This window comes from Eptatretus burgeri, chromosome 1 (assembly GCF_056783735.1).
Source record: "Eptatretus burgeri isolate ZD-2024b chromosome 1, Ebu_testis_v1, whole genome shotgun sequence".
NCBI classification, from domain to species: Eukaryota; Metazoa; Chordata; class Myxini; order Myxiniformes; family Myxinidae; genus Eptatretus; species Eptatretus burgeri.
Genome location: NC_140961.1, coordinates 20009456 through 20036052, shown reverse-complemented (window position 1 = coordinate 20036052; position 26597 = coordinate 20009456). Strand labels below are relative to the sequence as shown.

The 26597-nt window shown below is 44.8% G+C and overlaps 1 protein-coding gene across 15 annotated transcripts in view; it reads right to left on the bottom strand.

The window, feature by feature from the left end:
* The window catches only part of LOC147033973 (SH3 and PX domain-containing protein 2A-like), a 225049-nt gene extending 199815 nt beyond the window's left edge, over positions 1–25234 (bottom strand). For 5 of the 15 annotated variants that reach the window (XM_085873958.1, XM_085873967.1, XM_085873984.1 and 2 more), the window contains exon 1: positions 24900–25234. In XM_085873958.1, coding sequence (XP_085730084.1) covers positions 24900–24974 — 75 coding nt within the window. In that variant the 5' untranslated portion in view covers positions 24975–25234. Of the gene's footprint in view, positions 1–566; positions 807–9354; positions 9502–24899 lie in introns of those variants that run through there. The other 10 variants (XM_085874025.1, XM_085874032.1, XM_085873975.1 and 7 more) reach the window with 9 other exon arrangements.
* Between the last annotated feature and the right edge of the window lie 1363 nt (positions 25235–26597).

The window sequence follows — 26597 nt, the reverse complement described above, 5'->3', positions numbered from 1 at the left end:
CAGTACATCACCAAGGGGGTTTTACAAGGACCCTGAGATGTGAGGGACCCTGTAAGGGGACAGAGGAAAGAAAAGCAAACAAAGACCATTGTTATAAAAACATTCACTCCGACACGTGGAGGGGGTGAGGGGGGAGGAGGGCGAAAGTAATTCACTTCAACTCGAAGGGATCTGAGTCCAGACTTTAACAGAAATCTAATTGCCTGGTTTTGTCACTTACCCCAACTCATTTAAAAAAGTTTAACCGAGATTTTTATTTTTAGTGCGTCATCACGAGTGTAATAGTGAGTACAACATGGAATGAGCCATGGTCTACCTTTCAACACCTGCACACCATTAGTGCTACACAAACAGCGAACCGATTGAATCAATGAAAAGTTGGCATAGTGCCGGATTACAAACAGCTTTCAAAACAAAGCATTACTTACCCCTCATGGAATTTATTCACTCAAACCACAAATGTAGATCATTATAACCACCAAGGCAAAAGGTAATGCACTGAAAACCATCACGTTCACACACCACACTTTCATTATAATAATAATAATGATAACAACAATAAATACTTCATCAGGTTTAGAGATGTGGAAATGGACTCGACTCGCGGCTAACCAGAAGACGAAGAGATCCCGAGGAGATCCACTCGTTTATCAACAAAGTGCCAGCTCGGACGTAGGCCACCCCGGTCTGACCACGAGGCCGAAACAATCCGAGGTTTCACCCTCACAGCACATTCTCCACCCCACCAGGCCACATGCAGCAAGTCTCGGCAGAAACAGCAGGTGCGATGCCCCCACAGAACGTGTGCCCAACAAAGCTTATTTGTTCCAGGAGGAGGAGGAGAGGAGGATTTTCTTTACTCCACCTCCCCATTTTTGGCCTTCCATTGCAAAACGCGGCGCAGGCAGTCTCGTAGTATGATGCGAAGGTGCATTGGACACCAAATGCAATGGGTTTTCACAAGTTAGTGATGAGCAACTTCACCTCTAAAATGCATTGAAGGTTATGAGAGTGCAAAATCTTTTAATGGAACTGAAAGGACATTTGAGAGGTAGCACACTCACTTTCAAAGTTGTCCAGTCTGGGTTCCATTCCCAGCCCGACGACGAACCGTGCTGGTGCTTCGAAGGAAGGCAGTCACGTCAAACGAATAATCCTTCAGGAGGAACCTTAAAGCAGCTATCTCATCTGCTAACATTAACTGTAGGACGTTTCAAAATAAAAAATAATCAAATTTAAAAAACAAGCCATTGTGTGCCAACACCCTATACGGATCCCAAATCCCCACCTTGGTTGTGGGCTTCTCCAGAAACAACCTACAGTACAAAAACTTATTTTTGATAGTTAATCGATGTGATGTCATCATGTGGCCTGGTACGTTTCGGCTTGAGGGTATTCGTACACATGAGTTGTTTCTAACCAAATAAACAAACATACATGCTATTCTATTTATAACCTTGTTTTAGGTTTTGAACACAAGGAGGCCATGAGCACAAAGCTTGTACAATGGTTGCCAACCTATGGTTGTTTGTCCATGATCTATCCTTTCAAGCACCGAACATCAAGGAAGCAGCACACACCATTTTTAAAAGTCTTTCGCAAGACTCCACCCGGGTCGGGCCCGAACTGCCCGAACCTCCCAGACTCGGACACCTGTCTAACCATTACACCAAGGAGTCTGTGGATGCAGCAAAGAAACCCCAATCCGTTGTGAACATAAACTGCATCAAACAATAAATCACATTTGTGGGGTCTACTTGGAGACAGGTTTATTCCTACAAACATGAAGTTTGTTTTTCTGGATTGCCACACATGGTCATGGATGACAAACAAAATAAATGTGATAAATAAAGGCAGGTACAAATGATCATTCGAACGGGAGAGAAAGAGAGGAAGACAGACAGACATTAAAATAACAAAAGAGAGGTAACATTTTATTTTCTATCATGTTACCTGAAATCGGAGATTCGTAACCACATGAGCACTGGCCTTGCCGCCAAGTAGATGCCACAGGTAGTTCACGCCAACTCGAAGGATCAAAATGGCATTCACGGAAACCGAGAATCCGAAGGCGCGATCGCCAATTGCAAACGATGGCCAGAAGACGTGGCGGGAGCAATTCAACCTCGTCTGGTCAGGCAACCGAGCAACCACAAAGACTATGGAGACCTATCAAAACCCACATGCAATGTTCAAAATGGCACTCATGCATATCCCCTGTTGGTGCTTCAGTGTGTGGGTTTGCCGTAACCCAGAGACAATTGAAATCGCAAGACATTCTTGGCTGAAAAACACGACGATCAAATCATCCAAATGAACCGGTGTTATAAATGTCCAGAAGTCGGTCTCAAACAGAAGCTTGTTGCATCGACTGTAGACTACATTGTAGATTTGTCATTAGTCTTGGATTTAAAACATCGTTAGCTTTAACTTCTTCATGGTGACCTCACAAATGCAACGAAAGTGGAACTCGGTCGAGCGCATACCTGAACGGTCTACGTTTTGTTTCCCAATGAGAGGCCGGACCTCAACTGAAATCTAATCGGCTCGTCTCGTCACCTACCCAACTCATCACCAAGTCATGTCATAATCTGCTCAAAACATTTTGAAATAACGTGCTACATATTGTCTTGGAGCCTCTCTCTCTCTCTCTCAATGGTGAAGAACCACAAAAAATTATAAAATCCAGATCCTCATCTTCACCAAAATCTAATCAATTCATCCTTGTCACACACCCAACCTGTCCACAAAGTTTCATCGGAATCCGTCCAAAACTTTGAGAGATATTCTGCTCACAAACAAATGGGTGAATACATAACGTTCGTGAACCTTCGGTGGCGGAGGTAGCAAGCACTCAACTAAACAAGAAGTTCAGCGGAAACATGAAAGGGCAAACATTTATTTTGCTTTTTCCTCATCCTGTTAGCGGTCTTGGAGACTCGAAAAGGAAGACTCAAGGAAGTGATCTTTAACACTCCAATCTGAGATAAAGGAAACTTGGGCTTGTGGCAACGCTACGCGATGCACGCATAACAAGGTGCTCGCAAATTGCCACACTGCAGCGAGTTTCAATGTATTAGCATTGCATTAGCAACCGCCTTTTGAGGTAAACAGTTAATTAATTGCGTTTTCGTTTGATGAGCCCAGTCGGTACATAAAGGCATTCAAAATACTTCATCCGAGATCCTGAATGGTATCACATGGATCACCAGCCATGGGCTGGGGTAACGAGCTGACCGATCCCACACCCTACACATTCCACGGAAATCTCGTTGTTGTACAACGGGCAGGACAAGATTTAATTGACTGTCAGCTACACCACACGACAAAATGGAAAAAACAATGGGGGGGGGGAGGTGCAAGAGTAATGTCATGCACAATCAATAAGAAAAGATAAAATTAAATTTTTTTTAAAACGATAAAAACGTCATACAGCAAGTTAACCACATTGCTTAAAAGTTATCAGAAAAAATAAATAAATAAAATCTTTGATTTAAGATGGCATGAAAAATTAACAAGAGCAAAGTCGATGGCATGTCATCACAAATCCCCACGCTTCCCATCAGAAGGAAATTGGAAACACGGCAAAAAGGTCCACCAGGAATGACCGAAAATCCAATTTCGAGTTAAATATATGTATTTTAAAATTTATTTTGACCCCTGTGACCTGAAGTCCCCCCCCTGCAGAGGGCGTGAACCAAGGGGTCAAATTGAGGAAAACATAAAATAAAATGGACTAAAAAAAATAAACACTTACATTTAATGGTTACCCCAATGTTAATTGCACAAGCAAAGGTTCATCTAAAAATGTGCCCATAATTGCATTTCTCCTTTTGACAATGCCCCAGGGGCTGGACCAAAAAAAACCATATATATATATATATATATATATATATATATATATATATATATATATATATATATATATATATATATATATATATATATATATATATATATATCAATAATTCCAGCAATCTCTGTGTGTGTGTCTGTGTCTGTGTGTGTGATCGCTGTTTCTCGACAACCACTGGTTCGATCTAATTGATACTTGCCAGCTATATTGCTGGGGCCCTGAGGATGTGCCTTTTCAAGGTTTGAGATTAATCGGACAAGTGGTTCCCAAGTTATGGCCATTTATTTACCAAACCAATGACAAGACATGTTGCTGCGTGGGCGTGGCCGATGGGGAAGGGAAGCTCAGCCGCGTTCCTCATTACGGGTTACAACGTACGGGCTTCCGGAGAGTGATGACTTCGTGTATTCTAATAATTTCTCGATTTCTTATGCGCATTTATAGACAAACACAATGCCGCAAGTTATGATCATTTTCATATTAGACGGTGCATAAATTTCGGTAACAGAGTGCTGGTATGCTCCGAACCAAGAAGTAATTTTTTTCTCTCTTCTCTTCTCTTTTTGTTTTTCCTTGCGATGACATTGCGAAAAGGCAAAATACGTTGGCGCTAATTGAATATTTGGGCATTAAAACTAAATTGCGAATAATATGCCAACTTCCGGGCCACACACGTACGGGCACGCGAGAGCGAAGAAACGGCCTGTGTGGTTGTTGTTTGTTGCTCGCGGTTTGAATATTTATTTATTAATTTTTTTATGGGAACATACTCCTATATATACATATGACACTGCTCTCATACCTTCTTGCCATGTGGTGATCATAACTACCAAGTTTGGGGAATTTCTGCACAACCGTTTGGGGGGGACAGCTTGGACAGCATGACGGACAGACAGACAGGATTGCAATATCCCCGGCTTTTTTCAAAAAAAGTGTGGGGATAATAAAGAACGTGAGGTGGCTGAAGCAATGGCGAATCAGACGCTTCCACAAACCAACTGCGCTCATAGTGTGTACAGTACATAAGATGTCACATCACAAGGAAAACTTTTAAACAGCATTTTCCTTGCACAAAGACCAATGTGCTCGACTTAATGGTTGGCCACTTTAGGGTTTGATCCCAAAGCAAGTCAAACCCCATTAAAACGACTTGCAAAGTACCCGCCCTATGAGCAGTCATATTCCAAGCGTGCAACATGCTCTTCTGACATCCTTTTTTTTAATTTGGGTGGTGTATAGCCAACAGACCGCCGTCTCGAGCGCTCCAGAAAATGAAATTTTTTTTTGTATATGAAGCAAACATTCATACTGCTTATGTGCATATATAGTACATCATGGTTATACAATTTCATAAATTGATAGAATCAAACGAAACTTGCACAGGCACAACTTCAGAATGCCCTCAATGATCCCTGAAAGTTTCAGGTTCCTCGGTCAAATTTTCATGGAGGAGTAGATGAAAATACAGCATACTTTTCCCCCCGTTATATAGAGATTATTATTAATACCAATGTGGAAATGCACAAGAGAAGTTTGGGGTTGCATCATGCAGAGAACTCTTTCATCCAGGACGTTAGGATAGCTGCGAAGCAAAATTTTGGCATCATGAGCTTGTGCCATCTGTCCAATGTCCCCATAATGCATAACATGACAAGCAAAGGAATAAGTGAATCGGTAAAGTTGAGGGAACGTTTTGGATGATGAACAACACCGATTTCTGGTATGGGATGATGCCCCATGCCTGGTGTTGGCTTAATGGTAAGGGTGGTGAGCTTGGCATCAGAGGATCCTGAGTTGAAATCCCACTCGGCTGTTGAATTAATGACAGGTGGGGTTGACTCTGCCTGTCATCCTTCCGAGGTTGGAAAAATGAGTACCAACTTGTTGGTATCCTGTGTCGGAGTGGTGACCTGTCCAGGATTGTGTCCAATGGCCAAGGAGACTGCTTTGGAAGCACCAACGCTCTGCAAAGAGTATGGTCCCATTGGATGGATGGATGGATGGATGGATGGTGCCCCAGCATCACATCTGACTGTCCTGGATTCTGTGGAATCTAAAGCTCAAAATTAATGGAATCTACAGTGATTAGGCCAAAGCAAAAGTTTGCTTGCACTCACATCGCAGATAGGTCAGCGTTTTCTTCAGTCTATTCTCCAACATTACTTCCTCTGCTCTGTCCTCCGAGCAACTCCAAGATTCACGTTCTTCCAGTGACCCATCCTGGTTAACATTTCCAAAATCCAAGATGACTGCACACCACTTATTCCTCACTTTTCCCATCTATAGAACCCCCTTCCAGAGGCTGTTCTGTCACTCTTCCCTCCAGGGCTTCAAACAAGCAGTGCACCATCTTTTGTCATCCCCAATTCTGATTCATGATCTTTATTACCCCCATCATTAAACTTTCCTAACACAACAATCTAACTTGCCCGTTTCAGCGTTTCCTCCCCTCAGCCCCCTCTATTCATGTTTGGTCATTCCCTTAACAGTTATCCCACTGTTAGTTCTACCTTGCTCTTCAGTGAGCCTCGCTCCTGCAAAGAAGAAAATGATAATATTACTAAAATTAAAAAGACGCAGAGATTGGACGCGAACTCTTCTTATTTGTCGATATCCATCTCTATATTAAGGCGGCTATCCTCTCGGCTCACAAAGCAAGCCTGAAAGATGACCATGATGGCTAGCATTATCCCAGTCAAAGCCATTTCAACCAAGGAAGGAACATACCTCCTCCCATTACCATCTTGGAAGGGAACACCATTCGAGTAGGTTAAGTGGGAGCCAAAACAATTACACACCAAGACAGAGCATTCAATATCGCAAGGCCTTGCCGGGGTACTTGTATAAGCAACCCCATTCCCACAACAGACCACAGAGTGCAACCTCCTGAGAGATCAAAACCACTTATAATTTGCGATACATTTTGTAAAATAGATTTATAACCATATTTGGTTGCTGCCAAAAGCTACGTGCACGTGAAGTTATTTATTTTATTTTTTAAAAATACCTTAGAATCAATATGGATTAGTTTTGAGTGAAAATTTTTTTTTCCCCCATTCTGACCGTGACAAGGCCCCACCCGTGAAGGCATGGTGATCGTATGGCAGCTTAGCTGCCGGGGTAGCTATCATTTCTCGAAGCGCGACTGTCGCTGATGCAGTGCCCCTCTACCAGTACACACACTGGAACTGGTACTCATTTCGCCGACCTCGGAAGGATGACAGGCTGAGTCAACTCCCTGGTGTATTAATTCAGTGGCCGACGGGGCTTGATCTCAGGACCCGAGGATCCCAAGCCGCCACCCTAACCACTGAGCAAACACCAGGCTCGTGAAGGCATGAAACACTGCAGTTGAAAATAAATAAATAAATAAATAAATAAATAAATGTGCTCGCAATTGCATTTTTCAGTATTTGACCTTTTGACCTCTTTTCAGAATTTTACACAAAATATCTAAGCAAGGGCAAACACCCTAATGAACGGGTACGGCCAGCTTGGACACGATCGACAAGCAAGTCACAAAATCAAATTGGACAACTGTGGTGGTATGCCTGGAGGAGATGCATCGCAGTTGATCTGTGTGCGGACTCAAACACAAATGGATTACAATGGCCTCACCCCCTTTCACCCAAGGCAAATCACCACGTGGAGAACGTTCAGCATCTGTTTTTGCGAGGTCGATTTAAAACAGTTCAGATCAAATGACTTCGTGTTCCAAATTTAAAATGGCACTCAAAAGATCTATCCAGGAAGGGTAAACGGTATTAAATATATATTTTTTTAGATTGTGAAGACAAAGAAAAAAACAAAACAACAAATACCCAGGAATTGATGGGTTATTAAACAAGTTATTAACTGGCATATGCATGCTTATTAGTCTTGGGGATCACATGGTAAGCTCTTCACTCCAGCAGGTGCCCCATAATGAGATAATACTGTCACTGTTGGAACCGCCAAAGAACATCCTCTTTAACAGTCCCAATTATATCCACACTCTGACATTGGCCAGGAAACGTTTTTGGCCCATCTTTCATGAACCAGCTGAAGGAGCCTGACATTCAATGGCAGGTGGCAGGAATTTGGAGTTGAGCCAGGGTGCTGGTGACAATCTCGCCTACTCTTCCAGAAAGACACCGTGGGGTCTTTAACCCAAGCACCGACCAATGATATCAGACGGACCACCCAGCTTAACATACATCCGAGGGACGGTGCCCTTTGTGGTGACAATTCCACCGATTTGACCGTGAAAAGAATCCAGGCTAGACGGTTCAAACGCAAGTGCACCACCACCGTACAATCCTGTAAGACTGTCAACTCGTCGAGGTAACACAAGTACATACTCCAGTAGTTTAGTCTGAAAGGAGAAGGAAAATAATTCCATTTTTTGGGACGTTCGCACTCGCTCAACTGCAGTGTTTCAATAACTATTACGCAAGCTCACAGGACCTAGTTTACCGGCCTGTTACCAAGCATACGATGTAGCTCTTAAAAGTGGTGTTTGCAAATGGAGTTTATTTTTATCCTGAGCACAGGCCCCAAGTAGCGTTGCAATTTTACACTCGAACACCGATCACCTGTGGGGAATGAAGTATCCATGCAGGTATGATGCGTTGAATTTGAGAAGCTCGGACCAAATAAGCTAAAGTACATTTTCCATACGCAGGACGTCAATATGAACGGGAAGTTCACAAGATAAAACAATGCAAAGTGTCTGACAAAGCTTCATTTTTTTTTTTAAATAAACAAATAAATGAAAGAAGAGCAATCATGGAGACTTGAATAAAAATGGGAACTGGATCGAGAATGACAAATTGCTTTCAGCAATACTGTATGAACTACACCAGACTCGTTGGCTCAATGGTTAGAGAAACCGCTCGGTATCTGGAAGGTTGATGGTTCGAACGCCGTCAGAGTCGTACCAAACACTTTAAAATGGTACGTGCTGCTTCCTTGCTTGATGCTCGGCATTTAAGGATAGAACACGGACAATCGACCACGGCGCAGGTTTTGACGAGCCAACTTGACTCCTACATTGAAGTTCCTTGCAAGGGGACGTATAAACGTCCAACTCAAACATCCTTATGTGAACAATGTCAGAGGGATATAACAGGTGGATCGATTGACGGCAACAAGATCATCGAGCTTATGGCACAGATTTAAGCAATATGCCGTTCACACGAAGTACCGTAGTTGAAAACTTCGATAGCACGTGGCCGTAGAGGCACGAGATGCCAAATGGCCACGGTCAGTTCCTGGAACTTTAACAGTTAAAATTGCCGGGTTTTGTGCCAAAGTAATTTCACGAGTCACGAGTTCATGCAATAAACCAATTTGCAACTGTGGATGCACCCCGGATAATTACATTCCAAGCGGCACAAGCCACTGTAGGGTATTTGGAGCTGTGAGCAGATCGGACTGATTCTACTTCCTCGTGGGACTACAGAAGAATCAAGTGTGTAACCGTGTGTACGAGTGATGAGTCCTTGCAGGTCTCTTACCTGGGATGGCATCAAGTTTTTCAAAGTCCCAGCTCATCTTCGAGGCTTCCCCGATGTTCATATTACAGTACTTCATTGGCTTGAATACAAATTTTGGCTTTCACTTATCCCGCGTTGCTTCACACGATGCACACCCTTGGAATACACCTGCGCCAATATGGAAATGAACACCTATTAATTCCTTTAACTCGGTCACCAGTTCAGCCGCTGCATTCGATCCGACAAAAAGCACCGAGAAACCTTCAATCTCAAATGAATGCCAAGCTGGTGCTTTGCTACATCCGCCTCAGCATTACAGCGGCAGTGATTTTGATCGAAGTCTGGGAATACATCGACTTCACAGGTCCAACAAACTGTTTAACTTGAGGAGATAATATGGGAAAAGCATCCTGTCTGGAACATTCCACCGGCCTTCTTGGCAGAAGGTGGGATCCTGGGAGGAGAAGGTGGAATTTAAACTGTGCCAGATCAGGAACAATTTGTGGTGCAAACAAGGTTTGTGCGTGCGAGTGAGTGAGAGTGAGAGAAAAAGGTACTTTTACAAGGAGAGTAAATTACAACTACATTACTCAATAATACCAAAGACAATATATCCGATATTTTTTTGAATCATTACAATGACAAGGCTCATCTTGGAGCTAACACAGCACATACAACAAGGGGAGCAGGAGACAAGAGGGAAGCACAAAGCAGTGGGGAATAGACACATGAGGATATCTGTGGAAGGAATCAGGATGAGGTGGGGTAAACAAGATGAGCCCTACAGAGACTTTCAGGAAGGAAAGCAGGGAATATGAAGGAGGTGGGTTTGGGGTGGATTAACAGGTGCAGAAAAGATCATGGTTTTCGATGGGGGAAGAAAAGAGATGGTGGTGAACAGCTATTTTGAAGACCTGGAGAGAAGAGTGTGAGCGAGTTTGTTCCAAAGGTGGGGAAAAATCAGAATGAAAGAATGAAGGTGAGCAGCGATTCTTGATTTTGGCAGTTTCAACAAAAGGGGGTTGCTGGCGGACTTTGAGCAGGCTGCTGAAAAATGGGCAGGACAAATAGCAGACAGAGCGGGGGGGGGGGGGGAGATGGTAGAAGACAGAAAGACCACCAACCTGCTTGTAGTGAGAGAGAGAGGGGCCCAAAGACTTCGCCTCATCGCGGGAGATACCAATGATCCTAAATGCCTTGGTTTCCACAGCGTGAAGCCGAGAAAGGTGAGAGGCGAGAGCAGCAGCCGAGAGGGGAGAGCAGTACTCAATCAGGCTGCGGATGAAAGCTTTGTCCATGGTCAATAGCTCAGGTGTGCCAAGAAAGGACTTTGCATGATGGAAGATGCCCAATCGGCAACTGGCTTTGGAGGACAGCTTGGAGATGTGGCTTTCCCTGGAAAGATCATGGCAGATCGTGAGACCCAAAAGTTTGAATGAAAAGACTTCTTCAAGAGGGTTGTTGAGAAAGTAGATGGGAGGTTTTCCAGATGGTCATTTCGGAGAGACATCGTGAGAGTGTGAGATTTCTCAGGATTGAAAGACATCTTCCATGTGTTGGACCAGTTTGTGGTTTTTCCCAGATCTGCAGAGAGCGAAGAGGGTGCTGCTTGCAGGTCTGAGGGATGACAGATGGTACGGCAGAGGGTGGGGTCATCAGCAAAGAGATAAAGAGGATTTTCCAGTCAGAGAGATCATTGATGAAAACGGGATAAAGCAATGGGCCCAGAACACTGCCTTGAGGAACTCCAGCCTGGACAAGAAGAGGGGATGAGATAACTCCATTTAGGGCCAAACGTTGACTGCGACAGGAGAGGAAGTCTGTGAGCCATGAGTGGAGATGGCCTTGGATACCATAGGAAAAGAGTTTGGTGAGCAGGGTGGGGTACCAGACCATATAGAAAGCAGGCAATATGTCTAGGCTTGGGAGATGGCTCTGATCTCATGTCTGGCATTGATGACCTACATCCATTGTTGGGAAAACAGGAGCAGCAAGTCCAGGATAGAGTGACCTAGTCTTAATCAAAATTGATGATCGGAAATCAGGCCATTGGAGAAGAGGAAGGATTTAATGTCTGAAGCGATGATGGATTCCATACCCTTGCTGATGATTGGGAGAAGGCTGATTGGTCTATAGTTGCAGGAATCTGTTTTTTTTCACCTTTTTTTACGCAGAGCGGTAATGTTTGCTGATTTCCAAGTAGAAGGCAGATGACCTTGAACAAATAAGAGGGTGAATAAAATCAGAGAGAGGGTGAGCAAGAGCAGCAGAGCAGGTTTTTAGGACCCATGGGATGATGCCATATGGACTGGTTGCAGAATCAGTGTCGAGGTTTGACAGCAACCTCTCCACTTTGTTAGAAGAAAAGGACAGAGTCGAGGGACAGTTGGATGCGACTGGGTAAGGTGGGTGCAGAAAGCAATAGGTTTGAGACACATTTAGAAGCAAACACTGAGTTTAGGCATTCAGCCTTTTCACGTGCATCGCCAGCTGTGCGGCCATTTGAGGTAAGAGAGGGGGGATGGAGGGGGAACATACACCAGAAACAGACTTAACTTGATACCACCAGGATTTGGAGGAGGGAGACAGATTTGAGAGAAGAAAGATGATGTTTTCTGGCTCTTCTCAGGGTAGACAAGCACTTGTTTGGAGCTTTGTGGAAGGAACTGAGATTGCCTTCGGTCAGATTTGCCTTCTTCAAGGCGAAGGCAAGTTGTTTCAGGGCAACTGCCTCGCTACAAGCTTCAGTGTATGATGGACAGGAGGAAGGGTAGGACAACTGAAGACGAGAGGAGATAAATCTGTGCATGAGAGAGAAAAGTTTCTTTGAAACAATTCTCAGGATGACTTAATGTCAGAGAAACTAGACGGGAGACCAGTCAAGAAGTTTGATGGCTGCTTGAAGACCTTGCCAGTCGTCCTGAGTGAAATACCAGACTTGACGTCACTAAGGTGGTTCTCCAATAACAGCCAGAGAGATGTCCACTTTGACAAGCACGTGGTCAGAAGAACTGATTGGAGCGAAGGAAGAACAGCAGATGTTTTCTGGGAAATTGGTCAAAATCAGATCCAGAGAGAGATGGAGTACCATTGGTTGAGATCTGGGTCAGGAAGTTGACAGATTCTGTCAGTCCCAATTAGTTTCAGAAGTCTTTTGCTGAAGTGCCATGGCAGGTGAGAGAGGTACCCACACCCAACCAACTGGCATGACGTCAAATGAAGTCACCACATATGAGGAAGAGAGTTGGGATGCGAGGATCGAAGTTGGTACATGTTTTTGGCGAGTGAGATGCAAGTCAAGTCATCACCGTTTTGTGGACGGTACAGTACACATATAAACACGAGGTGGGAGTGGAGGGAAGCCGTAGCCAGAGGTATTCCTGGGGGTGTGGGAGAGTGAGAGCAGTGTATGGAGAGTGAGGAATAGAGTCTTTGATGAAGACAGCAACTCCTCCACCAGGACGAGGCTCAGGTCTGTCATACTGGAGGAGGGACTAACCAGGGAGAGATACTCGGGAATTAGCGAAGTCTTGAAAGAGAAAGTTTCTGTTAAACAGATTATGTCTTGTTTGTCAGTGGCAACCTGTATGGAAAGACGCCAGGTTTGAGCGAAGGTGCCGGATGTTTGAGGTCCACACTGTAAAGGAAGATGGAGGAGAAGAGGCTTTGGATGCAGGGGAGGGGGAGGGGAGGACGAGTGAGGAGGGGGGGAGGAGGTCAGGAGAGACGTTGACAGTGTGGAGGAAAACAGAAAAGCTTGGGGAGAGGACCGGATGAGAAGGAGAAAAGGCTCGGTGGTGATGGGATGAGGAACAGTGGGGAGTTATGAGAGAGTGGCAGAGGGAAGTTGAAGATTGGAGGAGGTGAAGAATGAGATGGAAGAGAGAGGGCAGAGGAAGGAAGCAGGTTTGTGGATGTGAGGAGGGACAACTTTGAGAAGGGGGAGTGAGGGGGAGAGATTGAAGGAAGATTGGAGGGAGAAGGGTGAGGGGGGAGTTTTTGAGAAAGGTGAGGGGGAAAGAGTGTGAAGGTTGCTTTAAGAGGGAGGGGTGAGAGGGAGGGGTGAGAGGGAGGGGAGACAATGAGAGCAGACACGGCAAAGGGGCAGGAGGGCGATGGGAGAGATTAAGAGAGGGGAAGGAGCAGACTTGGCATTGGTATGGTGAAGGGACTAGGCAGGGGGAGGTACAATATTTTAGGGTTTGGGAAGAGGGAGGTGTGAGAGAAAAGAAAGAGCATATTTGAAATGCTGAGTGAACCGATTGAGAGAGAGCACGAGACACCTGGTCGGTGAGAATGGAACCCACAGATATTGCAACACCACACACTTTGGGACAACAGAGGAGCTGATACTAAAGCAGAAGATGATGAAGAGGTGCTAAGAGTAGAGGTGGGATGAGGGGCAAGATGGGAGGGGTAAGGAGAGGGTATAACAGGTGAGGGGTTCGGAGGAGGTAGATTTAAGGAGGTGGGGTGAATTGGCACTGAAGTTGGAAGAAAAGGGACGATTGATGGAACATGAACATATATTGCAAACTGGGACTAAAATTTTTTTTTAAGTCAGATGCGACTAAAGACATGACGTAAAGGATGCAATGAAGGTGACTTAAGAGAATGGAGGAAAGATACGTTATAACAGTGGGACTTTTTAGACACGGGATGAAGGAAAGGTCGAATTGAAAACAGTCATTTAAATAAGAAGAGTGAATTATGATACAATATAGGGAAGGATATCTACCAAAATATATTTTCCCTTAAAAATAAATGTTGTAATATTTTGTCCAAGTACTGCTAAACGGAAGCGTTTTTGAAAGTGCTAAAAAGGCAATTTGTGTTCTCCAGTGTTCGAGTGCACAATTCATTTGAAATAAAATTAAAAATTTTAAAGATTGTAGAAAAAAACAGAAATAATTTAAAAAAAATAAATAAATAAAACCGGAAGTTTCCCGCCATTGATGCAGTGTCTTTTACACACTACATTAATTATTTGCACCCGTTCCTGTCCTTTTTGATTGCTGTAAAAACAGTGCGTTTCCTGTTTGGAGTGATTTTTTATTTTATTTGACCATAAGATGGGCAGACAGAGTAAAATGTCATCTCACTTCTCTCTGCGTGTGTGTGATCGGGTCAAATTCAGAGCCAAAGTACTGTTAAACGACTGGTTTGTTTTTAGAAAAAATCATTCAATTAAAAAGAGGTAGTTCCTCGATCATAAAATGATGTTTGTAGACAGACGGACAGAAAGTGAACCAATTGCTGAACCCGACTTTTCGCTTTGCGCACGAAGGGTAATGTAATGAACAATGTGCAGCACAAATGTCTCCAAATCGTAAATTTATCCCATGATGAGCATCTCATTCCTCCAACAATATAAAATACTAGCACATTACTTGTGCATCGGAATTTCCGACAAACTCGAATTGCAACGCAAGATTTGCTCATCCGAAGCACAAGCGATTTAGAAGGTAGTGGCGGTGGGGAACGGCAGGTAGCATACAACACGTACATTCGTTTTGTCCATCGAATGTGTGGCATGAATTTTACGTCAAGTCAAAGTACATTTAAAAAGCAATAAGATGATTAATAAATATTTTTTCAATATTCGGATTATCACCAGCAGGCTGGATGGCCATTAGTGTTTCTCCAGCTTTGCAGTCTCGAGTCCCCTTTGTAATCACAATTCGTTTAAATGGATCCATAGACAATTTTACGAGACCACTGTGGGTGCACAGGCCTCGTACAATAAAAGGAGATGAAGCAAACCCTGTTATTCTTCTCAATTACACATTGTCCAACTTTATAGCCCCAAGGATACCTGGCTCAGCGGAATTTTGCCAATTCAATCCTTCTTTTTTCATACCAAATTCACCAATTTGCTGTACAAGCAGCGATAGCGCTGCACCTGCTGACAGCATTACAGGTGCGTAAGCGCAGGCTTTCAACGACGAGCAAACGTCGAACGTCAAACTTATAAATTCAAATGTTAGCATATTTGTCACCAAAAAGGTCTCGTCTGTTGATTCCCCGATCAGGTGACCATAGACTACAAATAGCTGTCCTGACAGGGTGTGAACAGGGGGTGCGGTAGAGCGGAGCACGCAGCTTGTTTATTTGGACAAGGTGCAAAGCCAAGCATCCCATCTGAATCTAACGCACTTTAGGTTGTGTATGTTGATGTTCACACAAAACTTGTCAAATATATATATATATATATTATTTTTAAATCGGCCATTGTGCACCAGTACCCTGGACAAATTCGTGTCATTACCTCCACCACCAAATGTGGTGCAGAGGTTATTTTCATCCTTATTTGTTTGTGAGCAGGATATCTGAAAAAGCTATGGACAGATTCGGAGGAATCGTTGGGGACAGGTTGGGTATGTGAAAGACGAATCAATTAGATTTTGCTTCTGGTCCCGATGCAAATCCAGTCCATCAGTGGAACACAATACATAAACTGTTCAGCCTGGTGGAGGTATCACTCTACCGAGTGCCATTCTAGTTTTACTGTTCCATTCGCACAACCTGCGGTACATAGGAGTGCTAGTTGTCGATACCTCCTCCTGTGGCCGCTTCCTTGTGTATTACATCATATTGCACCGAGCAACATGGAGAGTTGGCTGTGTGCATGTTCATATCATCATGACAATATTTAGTGCAACACCAATTGTCTATCAACTTGCATTTTTGATTCAACTCGATTAGATTTTAAATAAACCACTCGATTCAACCACTCTTGCCTTCGCTGATGAAACGGCAACAAACAAGACAGTTATTAATCGATACTAATCTTTCAAATCTAGGTGACCAGTGTATACTGCCCCTTTTGAGTAGTGGTCCATGGTAAGGCCTTTTAAATAATCTCGTTTCTGATGCAAATCAACCCAATTTACCACCATCCCTCCCCGCTCTCTTGATCTCCGCATCAATCTTAACAGTTCTTAGCGGAGCCCACGCATGGTGCTCATGATGGATGAGAAATACTTTTAGATATACAGGTTTATGTCGAGAGCTGCGGTGAGTTAAGATTGTGTACGTGGAGGCTATATACTTGGTGAGTGTGCCATAGAGTTGGAATCGCAAAAGGCTCTTAGAAGGCAACGGGGGGGGGGGGGCAGGGGGTCTGGCCGAAGTTTAAATTTAACCCCATGTTTGAACAGCATCTATCATCGAGATTATGTAAATCACAATGCAAGACTGTACATAGTCCTTCTCATGGCAAGGATTAAAGGCGTCGCATTGTACATATTGGGTCGTGAGTCAATTAAGAGTTTGGCCCACATGTATCATTTCTGGAGAGGGGGTGGGGGGGGAGGGGGAGGGGGGTTAGGGGAGGGGTGATTAACGGGGGTAACGACTCTTCCACTCATCCAGTAACCCCTGTAGGTTGAGGTAGGAAATGGTGATTTTTGCCAGGATTTAATAGTCTCCCCTTTGTCAAAAGACACGATGGGATCTCTCATGTCCACCAACTAATTCAGGCAGACAGGACACCTAGCTGAACGTGCGTCGAAGAGAGGGAGCACTTTGTGCCACAGCTCCATGCCTGCGAAACACCGATGCAACAGTCTTTAATTCAAGTTGGGAATCAAACAAACTAAGCAGCTTAAAAGGTAATGCCACCACCTCCAGCCATCAAGACAGGGACAAAATAATCGAGAGAATAGAGAGAACATGACCACACACACACACACACACACACACACACACACACACACACACACACACACACACACACACACACACACACACACACACACACACACACACACACAATCAAGCTCCAGAAGGCACAAAACTCCCATGCCCTCCGAAATCTTCAATTTTGCTTCTCAACTTAATCCTCCACACCAACATCCCTGCATACGTAATAAATAGACTACCATTTTTCGCTCTGCAAACACCCGTGACTTACAGGCATAAATAGCACAGGACCTGTGCCCAATATCAAATATTTAATGTCCACACAGCAGAGTTTCCACCCATGATGGTGGAGATTATTTTTAGGTTAAAATATCTCGTACGTTTCACCGGCAAGGACAAGATGATCCATTTACTGCCTTTGTCATCTATCGAGTAATGAGAGTTCAAATCAGATCAACTGCAGTCTGACTACAATGTCGGAGATGCAAAAAAAAGATGTGGATCAAAATAAATAAATAAATAAATAAATGGGAAGCGTTGAGCTTCCTTTAAAGGGCCTGTCGTTACACAGGTTGTCACATTCGTGTGCACAATGGAAAGTTTAAACACCATAACTGGCAGAGAGTTCACTGGTGTGTGCCAAGCACGTTGGCCAAATGGGAAACTCCAGCATGAAAGCGAGTCCACAACATTTACTACGGCAGGACGATGAGCAAGCACAGCCAGAACCATGCTAATTAGTGGTTCAGGTTAGATCAAAGAAGACCGTTATTACAGGAACTACAGATACCCACATTGATCTATGAGAGAGCTCACCGTGAAATTTTACTTACAGGCATGCGCGAGCGCTCCGACAAGCATGGGTACCCGGTGACGTAGCCGTTGCGATCTTTAAAACAAGTCGAAAGCCAGAACAGCACTTCATCTCATCGACCTTTGAAGGTTCACTTTGTTTATCGAGCACACCACCAATCACAACGACCTCGTTCGGCACACAACTCGAGACAGTCAGCTCTCGGAACGACTTGCACATGCAAACGAGGCAGAAAATTAGGCAATTGGATGGCAATGCAATTTTTTTTTTTTTGAAGCATGGCATCAGGGTCATTCACAACCGACCTGCAGTTTTTTGGGTTTTTCGCAAAAAGGACATTAATAATTAATAAAGACCTTCTGGTCTTTATAGTGTGGTAACCAGTACCCATGATCACAAGTTTCCCACTTTATCACTGGTGCTGGAAAAAAAAACACAAAAATCAGATGGCGATGAGCAATAGATAGCTTGTGGCACAGCGAACGATCATTTAATTTCTGGTCAACCAAAACAAGGCCGGACAAAATCTCGACCATCGATGGCTCAGTTTGGTACCGATTGTCCTTTATAGCCAATCACAAACGAGGTGATTAAAAAATGACGTCCTGCATTGGCTGTACACATCCAAAAAAAATGTACATCAGAGGCAAACGAAAGCTTACACGCTCATGGGACGAGCACGTTCCCAAAGTTGTAAAAAAAAAAATCTTGAAAAGTCATGCAACGATGGTTTTTGCAACATGAGGTACAAGTTAGTTATGAGTTTTTAATAAAAACTAGAGAGTTCATAAAACACATTATCCCGTGCAGTCTTGAGAAACGAGGACATGGGTGGGATCTTGCAAGCAGCACATTTGATTGGTCGAGATGATGGAAAAAAAATCCTATAATATATTTGTCCAATTACTGCGAAATGGAAGGGGTTTTGAAAGCACCAAGAAGGTGATTTGTGTTGTCCAGTGTTCAAGTATATAATTCAATTGAAATAAAAATTTTTTAAAGGTTGGAGAAAAAGGAAAAAAAAAAAAAAAATAAATAAAAATAAAAAAAATTGCCGGAAGTTTACCGCTGTTGATACAGCGTCTTTTACACCACATTCGTTATCCATGCCGGTTTGCGTCCTTCATGGCATCCTTAGAAACAGCAAGTTTCCTGTTTTGAATTATTTTCAGTTTTTTTTTTTCCTTGCTCCTCTGCGCCTGAGCGATCGGGTCAAATTCAAAGCCGAAGAACTGCTAAACGACACGTTTGTTTTCCGATTGTTCAAAATATAACATTTAATTGAAATCAAGTTGTTCCTCGATCATAAACCAATGTCCATAGACAGACAGACAAAGTCAATCAATTGCTTAACCCTGCTTTTTGATTCGTGTGGAAGTGCTAACAAAAAGTTCAAGTCAAACTTTAAAAACCTCAACATCATTTTATTTTGAGCTTGAAATCAAACTACAGATTGGACTCGACTCTGTCTCTCTCTATAAACTGGATCTCATTCACCACATCTGTTCCGAGACACCATTATGAATAATTTTTTTTCAAAAGCTCATTTTTACATTGGCTGGCAAGTTAGCCGAAGCCAGAGAGGTGTGTACACTCTCCTTGGTTTCCTAGCCTGGGTTCAAATCCCAACGAACTATAAACTGCCACCCTGGTGTTTCGCGTGCAGGGCGTTACATCAATGTATGCAATCCCTCAGGAGGACGCTAATGTGGGTGTCCTGTCTGCCAGCATCAGTTGGTTGATGTTAATGATTCCATTGTGTTATCTCCAGCATCCTGAACAAATTATGTATGTATATATATATATATATATATATATATATATATATATATATATATATATATATATATATATATATGTATATATCCCTGCTCTAAACTTTAGGGGGAACTAAATCAATGGCACAGCCACACTGTGAGCAATGGGCTGGCAGGATGGCCTTGAGTCACGCACGATTGCCTCCAAACTGTCCAGCCGGGTTCAAATCTCGACCAAGCTATAAACAGTCATCTGGGGCATTTCAGCAATGTGTGTGTGCCGTCTCTTGAATTGCCATTAAGCTGGGTGTCCCATCTGTTAACATTCATTGATGGACGTTAAAGATCCTACGGTGCCCTTCGCGAAGAGTAGGCGAGCTGTCGCCGGCACCATGGAACAAATTACAAATTGCTGCCCTGGCATTAGTCGAACATCAAGCCTGGCTGATCGGTTCGTGAAAGACTTGGGTCAAGTTTACCAATCCCCCCCCCCCCAAAGAAAAACGTGGGAATAATTGTGGTCGTTAAAGAAGAAGACGCTCTCAGCAATGATGCAAACCCATGGTCATGTTATGGAAACAAAAGAATCTCTTTTAATGATGCAGTTTGTGAATTTGAAATGGACAATTGGCCAATAACGTATAGTAAGCACCGACCACCTCAGTCAGTAGAGGGGGTTGTGGAGGTGAGGTTCATGTAGAGCTGATTTTCCAAACTCATGACAGGTGCACTCAACCAAGCTAAACCAGAATAGAGACAAAACCATCCCACAATGGAATGCACAGCACGCGGCACGCGCGCCCGCAATCAAAATGAGCATCGTTTTAAACATACATCGTGAAGGTGGAGAAACGTTCTGGAATTCAAAATCCGAAAGCTGTTCCTTTAATATCATCCGTTACCTTTTTATTCATAAAATGCCAGCTGCTATCTGTGCAGCCACTCACTCTCTCAACAATCAATTTATTTTTACTTGGTGTACTCACTCCCCCTGTGTTATTACATTGTGTTTTTGACAAGCAAATCAAATATGATTTTTTTACTTATACCACAAGCAATGCAGATAACTGAGACAACTCCTTTATTTAAAATAATAATAATAATAATAATGATAAGAATGGAAAGAGGGGGGTGGGGGGAGGCTGCATCTATCATATGTTCTCATCATCATCAATGTACCCGACTCTGCTACCGAAGCAGTCTGTTGGCGAGGCTGATGCCGGGTAGGCTGCAGTTGCCTTGCCAGCAGTCAATCTTCTTTCTTTAATGGCCACTATTCCTACGTTCATGTGTGTTTGGCCAGTGGAAGCTTGGCCCAGATTGTTCACAAACCAGTTGGCTCGGCCTGACGTTTGACTAAGGTTATAGCAGGAATTTGGAACTTGTTCATCCATCCATCGGGACCATACTCGGTGCAGAGCGTTGGTGCTGCCTAAGCAGTCTCCTTGGCTATTGGGTACAATCCTGGACGGGGCGCCACTCCGAGACAGGATTCCAGCAAGCTGGCACTCATTTTGCCGACCTCAGAAGGATGACAGGCAGAGTCGACCCCAGCTGGTATTAATTCAACAACCGAGCAGGATTTGAACTCAGGATCCTAGGATCCCAAGCCCACTACCAGGACATGGTGCTGTCAATAGCTCACCTACTCTTCACCAAGGACAACAGCATCTTTAATGTCCACCAATCAATACCAGCAGATGCAGACACCATGAGATCTGTAAAGGAATTCCCGTTTAACATGCATCTGACGGACGGCAAGCACACTGATCAATCACCCTGCCTGTGACACACCGGGATGACAGTTTATAGCTGTCGGGATTTGAACCCAGGTTAAACAGCTTAGAGGTGAGTGGGCGCACCTCGATGACATCTTACCAACAATTTCATTCGGTTGTCGGAGATCTCATCTATTCTGAGAAAGACACCGCGATATCTGTTATGTCTACAAACTAATAGATGGATGGGTCCACAGACATAACACCTTTCCATTTCTGATTGACAGCACACATTGATAACGAGGTGACAGTTTAACACACTGGACCGGTGGATTTGAACCCAGGCCCGACAGTTCAGAGGGGAGCACACACACCTCGAGGTTACCCTGCCAATCATAGTGTGCAACAAACTTGTGATAATACAGCCAGCTTGCAAATCAAAATCGGGATTTCTTCTCTTAGTCGACAGGGAAAATACAACTTAGCATCTGTACTTCCATATATAGTTGAATGATCATTTAGTTTGAAAAAATGTGGAAAAACTTCTAAATTTACACATTGACAACAACAATGTACAATACATGGCCAAAAATATGAGGACACCCCTTCTAATGAGTGGATTTAGTTATTTCAGCCACACCAATTGCTGACAGGAATATAAAATAAAGCACACAGCCATGCAATCTCCAGAGACAAACATTGGCAGTACAATGAGCCATACTGAAGAGCTGTGACTCTCAACGTGGCACCGTCATGGGATGCCACCTTTCTTACAAGTCAGTTCATCACATTTCTGCCCTGCTGGAGCTGCCCGTCAACTGTAAGTGCTGTTATTGTGAAGTGGAAACGTCTCGGAGGAACAACAGCTCAGCCACGACGTGGTCGGCCACACGAGCTCACAGAATGGGACCGCGGAGTGCTGAAGCGTGTAGCGTGGAAAAATCATCTGTCATCGGGAGAAACGCTCACTACAGAGTTCCAAACTAACTCCTTAAGCAATGCCAGCACAAGCACTGTTCGTCGAGAGCTTCACGAAATGCGTTTCCATGGCCGAGCAGCCGCACACAAACCTAATATCACCATGTGCAATGCCAAGCGTCGGCTGTAGTGGCGTAAAGCTCATCGCCATTGGATTCTGAAGCAGTGGAAACGCGTTCTCTGACGTGATGAATCACGCCTCACCATCTGGCAGTACGATGGACGAATCTGGGTTTGGTGGATGCCAGGAAAACGCTACCTGCCCGAATGCATAGAGCCAACTGCAAAGTTTGGTGGAGGAGGAATAATGGTCTGGAGGTGTTTTTCATGGTTTGGGTTAGGCCCCTTAATTCCAGTGAAGGGAAATGTTAACGCTCCAGTATAAAATGACATTCTGGATGATTCTGTGCTTTCAACTTTGTGGCAACAGTTTGGGGAAGGCTCTTTCCTATTTCAGCATGACAATGCCCCCATGCACAAAGTGAGGTCCATACAGAAATGGTTTGTCGAGATCAGTGTGGTAGAACTTGACTGACCTGCACAGAGGCCTGACCTCAACCTTTGGGATGAATTGGAACGCCGACTGCGAGCCACACCTCATCACCCAACATCACTAATGCTCTTGTGGCTGAATGGAAGCAAATCACCACAGCAATGTTCCAACATCTAGTGGAAAGCCTTCCCAGAACAGTGGAGGCTGTTATAGCAGCAAAGGAGGAGGGGAGGGGTGGGGGGGACCAACTCCATATTAATTCCATGATTTTGGACGAGCAGGTGTCTACATACTTTTGGCCATGTGTACACACACGTATATGAAAAGCTTGCATTTCCTCCTTCCATATTTAATATTGCATCACTACCCAATTGTGCAATGGTCAAAAGAAAGAGCAAATTCCTGATGTCCAGCTGGTGACATTCCTGCATGGACATTTATCCAGCTTTGCTACGGGACTCGCAGTATGACAAATGCCTGCGGTATCATCTGGACAAGACAGAAATAGTGTGATCAGTCACAGGTATGGTCATGCATCTGTCCTCAATGTTAACCTTCATTCAAGTCTGCATTCCATGTTTCCTCAACCAGGATTACATTGCTGGCTAATCTGAGGAGCTAGAATGTCATACTGATGACAATGTTCCCATACGATGGTGGAGACACCCATCCAATGGGAATTTTGTGTTGATATGCTCTCAATTCGAAGGTAATAATCCCAGCTCAGACGAAGGGAGAGTGAGCTGGTCCGAACAGATTTGCAACCATTAAAGAATGTGTAATGCAGGAAAATCATTTTTAGGATTAAACCAAGGAAAATTGTGATGGACCCCAACTGAAGCATTATGATCATGATGTTGCTCAAGACCAGTCCAACTCAGGATAACCATGTCAATGTGGTTGCACATCCAGAGGATTTGTAGACCCATTATACCCCTTCAACATGTGACAGACATTGCCATCCTTTTGGGATAAGAAGACAAATGGTCGAGGATCGATTTGGTATCAACTCATGCCGATATAACTGTACAACTACATACTTGGAGCATGGATGGAAACAAAAAAAAACCCACACCAAGGATGAGGGTGTGATACACGGCTGGTAATAAGAGGAAGAAAACGTTAAAGACAAGTGCTTTCCTATGTGTGTGTTGCCCGGGGGTGGGGCGGGGGGCGGTGGTATGGGGGTGTTAAGGAGACATTGTGAGGAGCTGGGCAAGAGAGAGACAGTGCCAGGGGCAGTGAAAGCAATAATCCAAAATGGCAGATCTACAGAAAGATCTCCACAAACACCAAAGGGAAAAGTGTGCATTTCAGGATAGGGTGTGGGGGGGGGGGGGGTAAAACAGAGCATGGAGGAGATAAATTGAAAATCCACATTGGCCATGCATCTTACAGAAATCATACAGTCGTGAGTCTAGTTATTACATACATATGGAGGGATTCAACTGCCCACCACCAACACCACCACCACTACTACTACTACCCACCCTGAACCCCACCCCTACCAACTACCTCCCCAGCCACCACCCATCCCCTACTCCCCATGCCTCCCCTACCACCCACCTCCCCCAACCCCCACTCCTCCCCTACCACCCACCTCCCCCAACCACCACCCATCTCCCCTAACCCCCACCACCACCCACTCCTCCCCTACCACCCCTCCCCTACCACCCACCTTCCCACCCCTACCACCCCTCCCCTACCACCCACACCACTCCTCCCCTTCCACCCACCACCACTCCTCCCCTTCCACCCACCACCACCACTCCCTACCCCCACCACTCCTCCCCACCCCTCCCCACTCCTACCCCCCACCACCCTAACCTACCAACCCCCCAACTACCCACCCTCCTCTACCCTACTCCCCACCACTCCCTCCCACCCCCCAACTCCCTCCCTTACCACCCCCCGCCCCCCACCTTTCCATTTTGTCCTCATTACTCCCACCCCTCGTTTCTCTCAGTCTGCCCGTCCCTCCCCCGCGCGTACGTAATATATAAAATTGGCCGTAACTGCTTTGAAAGTGTTGGGCAGAGATTTTTCCAGTCAGTCACAACTCGAACCCTCCGAACCCGAACTGAGCTTTCCGGTCACGTGCAGTTCTAAAATGTAAACAAAAACAACCCAGCCAACCACAGAGAAGAACACCAAGTACTCACGTAGTGCTTGCTTGGTATTCGTCTCTTCTCCACATCCTCCACTTTCACATCCACTACGGTGCGTCTGGACATCATGGCTGGTGCACAACACTCACGCTGTCAACCTCGCCACGACGACTTAATCGGCCGACCGGACACCATGCTTGGGTTTCGGAGCGGACTCGAACAACCACTGCTACCGCTTCCTCCTCGTCCTCGTCCTCGTCCTCCTCCTCCACGTCCCGCTACCAACCACTCGCTCTGCTCCCCTTATGTTCCGTTACCGGCGTGGTCCCGCTTTGCCTGACGCCGTTTCCAACTCCCGCTTCTTCTTCCTCTTTCCTTCAGTGCTCCTCTTCTTCCTCTTTTAAACGTTTCTCTCTCTCCAAACATGCTTCGCCTGCTGGCTCGCCGCGCATGCGCAGACGCGACGCCTCTCCTGAGGTGTTGGGCGTGAGGGTGATGGAGAGATGCGGATATGGGCGCGCGTTGTTGGGAGGGCCGAGGGGGACATGGCCACGTCCCGGCGGCGTTATTCTCGAGTGTCACATCTGATCTTCCATTTTTTTAAGATCACCTCATGGGGCCCTGTCAGCGCTTCGAGACCAGAAAGGATCTGAAGAAAAGAAGGTTAAATTACAGACTTGCATTTTGATGCAATTTTTAAAATGACATGGAGAGGGAATATCATATCGTGGAGAGCACAAAAGGGCCAAAATTATTTGGAATATATTTGGAGTTTGAGGTATTATTAAATGAGAGACGGACATTTGTCTTGGCCATGTGATCGAGCCGTTAGATAGTGAAGGGTGTCCACAAAATGAATGGACAAGTGATTTTCAACCGAATAGCCAGTGACATGACCAGGGACCAAAGGGTGAGAGTAAAATAAAAGGAGGATGGTCGTGAGGCAAGGGTCTTTAATGGTCTTCCTGGAAAGGTAGTCGCAGCAGAAACAGGAGGTAGGGTTAGACTGGAATCAGCTCGGTACTTGGCAGCATTGGACACGGAATGGTACATCAATCAGTACATGGACAGTGGTAGGAATTGGAGGTTGTCTATCTCCACCAGACTCGTTTGTGTCATGATTCGAGCATCCACTCTGAGTCTGAGACGTGGATGGTTCCAATGGTTTGAATCCACAATGGGTCGCATCACCAAACACTTAAAATGGCACGTTCTGCTTCCTTGCTTGATGCTCAACATTATATAAAGATAGAGCACGTGCAAACAGCCAGAGGTTGCCAATATTAGCACAGGCTTTGATGGGCCTAAAATTCCCCCTCCCCCACCTCCGGACTCCCACCTCAACCCTTCCCCTCAATCCTCCCACCTCATCCCCCCTCCAGACTCCCACTCCTTCTCCTGCCTCCTCCCACCCCCTCTCTCCGGACTCCCACCACAACCCTTCCCCTCACACCTTGCAGCTCACCCCCATACCGACTCCCACCCTCCTCCCACAAATGAATTTTTGCAGAGTGGATATTTGGAGAAGTTACAATCACAAGGAAATTAGACCTAGGTGGAGGCTACTCAGCCCATCATGCATGCGCCACATCAACACCACACCAATTTATAAAGCCCTGTCTCCTTCAGCCGCTCCTCATAGCTGAGTCAAGCTCGGCCCAGAATCAATCTAGTAGCCCTGCGCTGAACCCTCTCCATGGCATTTATGTCTTTCCTGAGTTGTGGTGACCAAAACTGCACACAATATTCTAG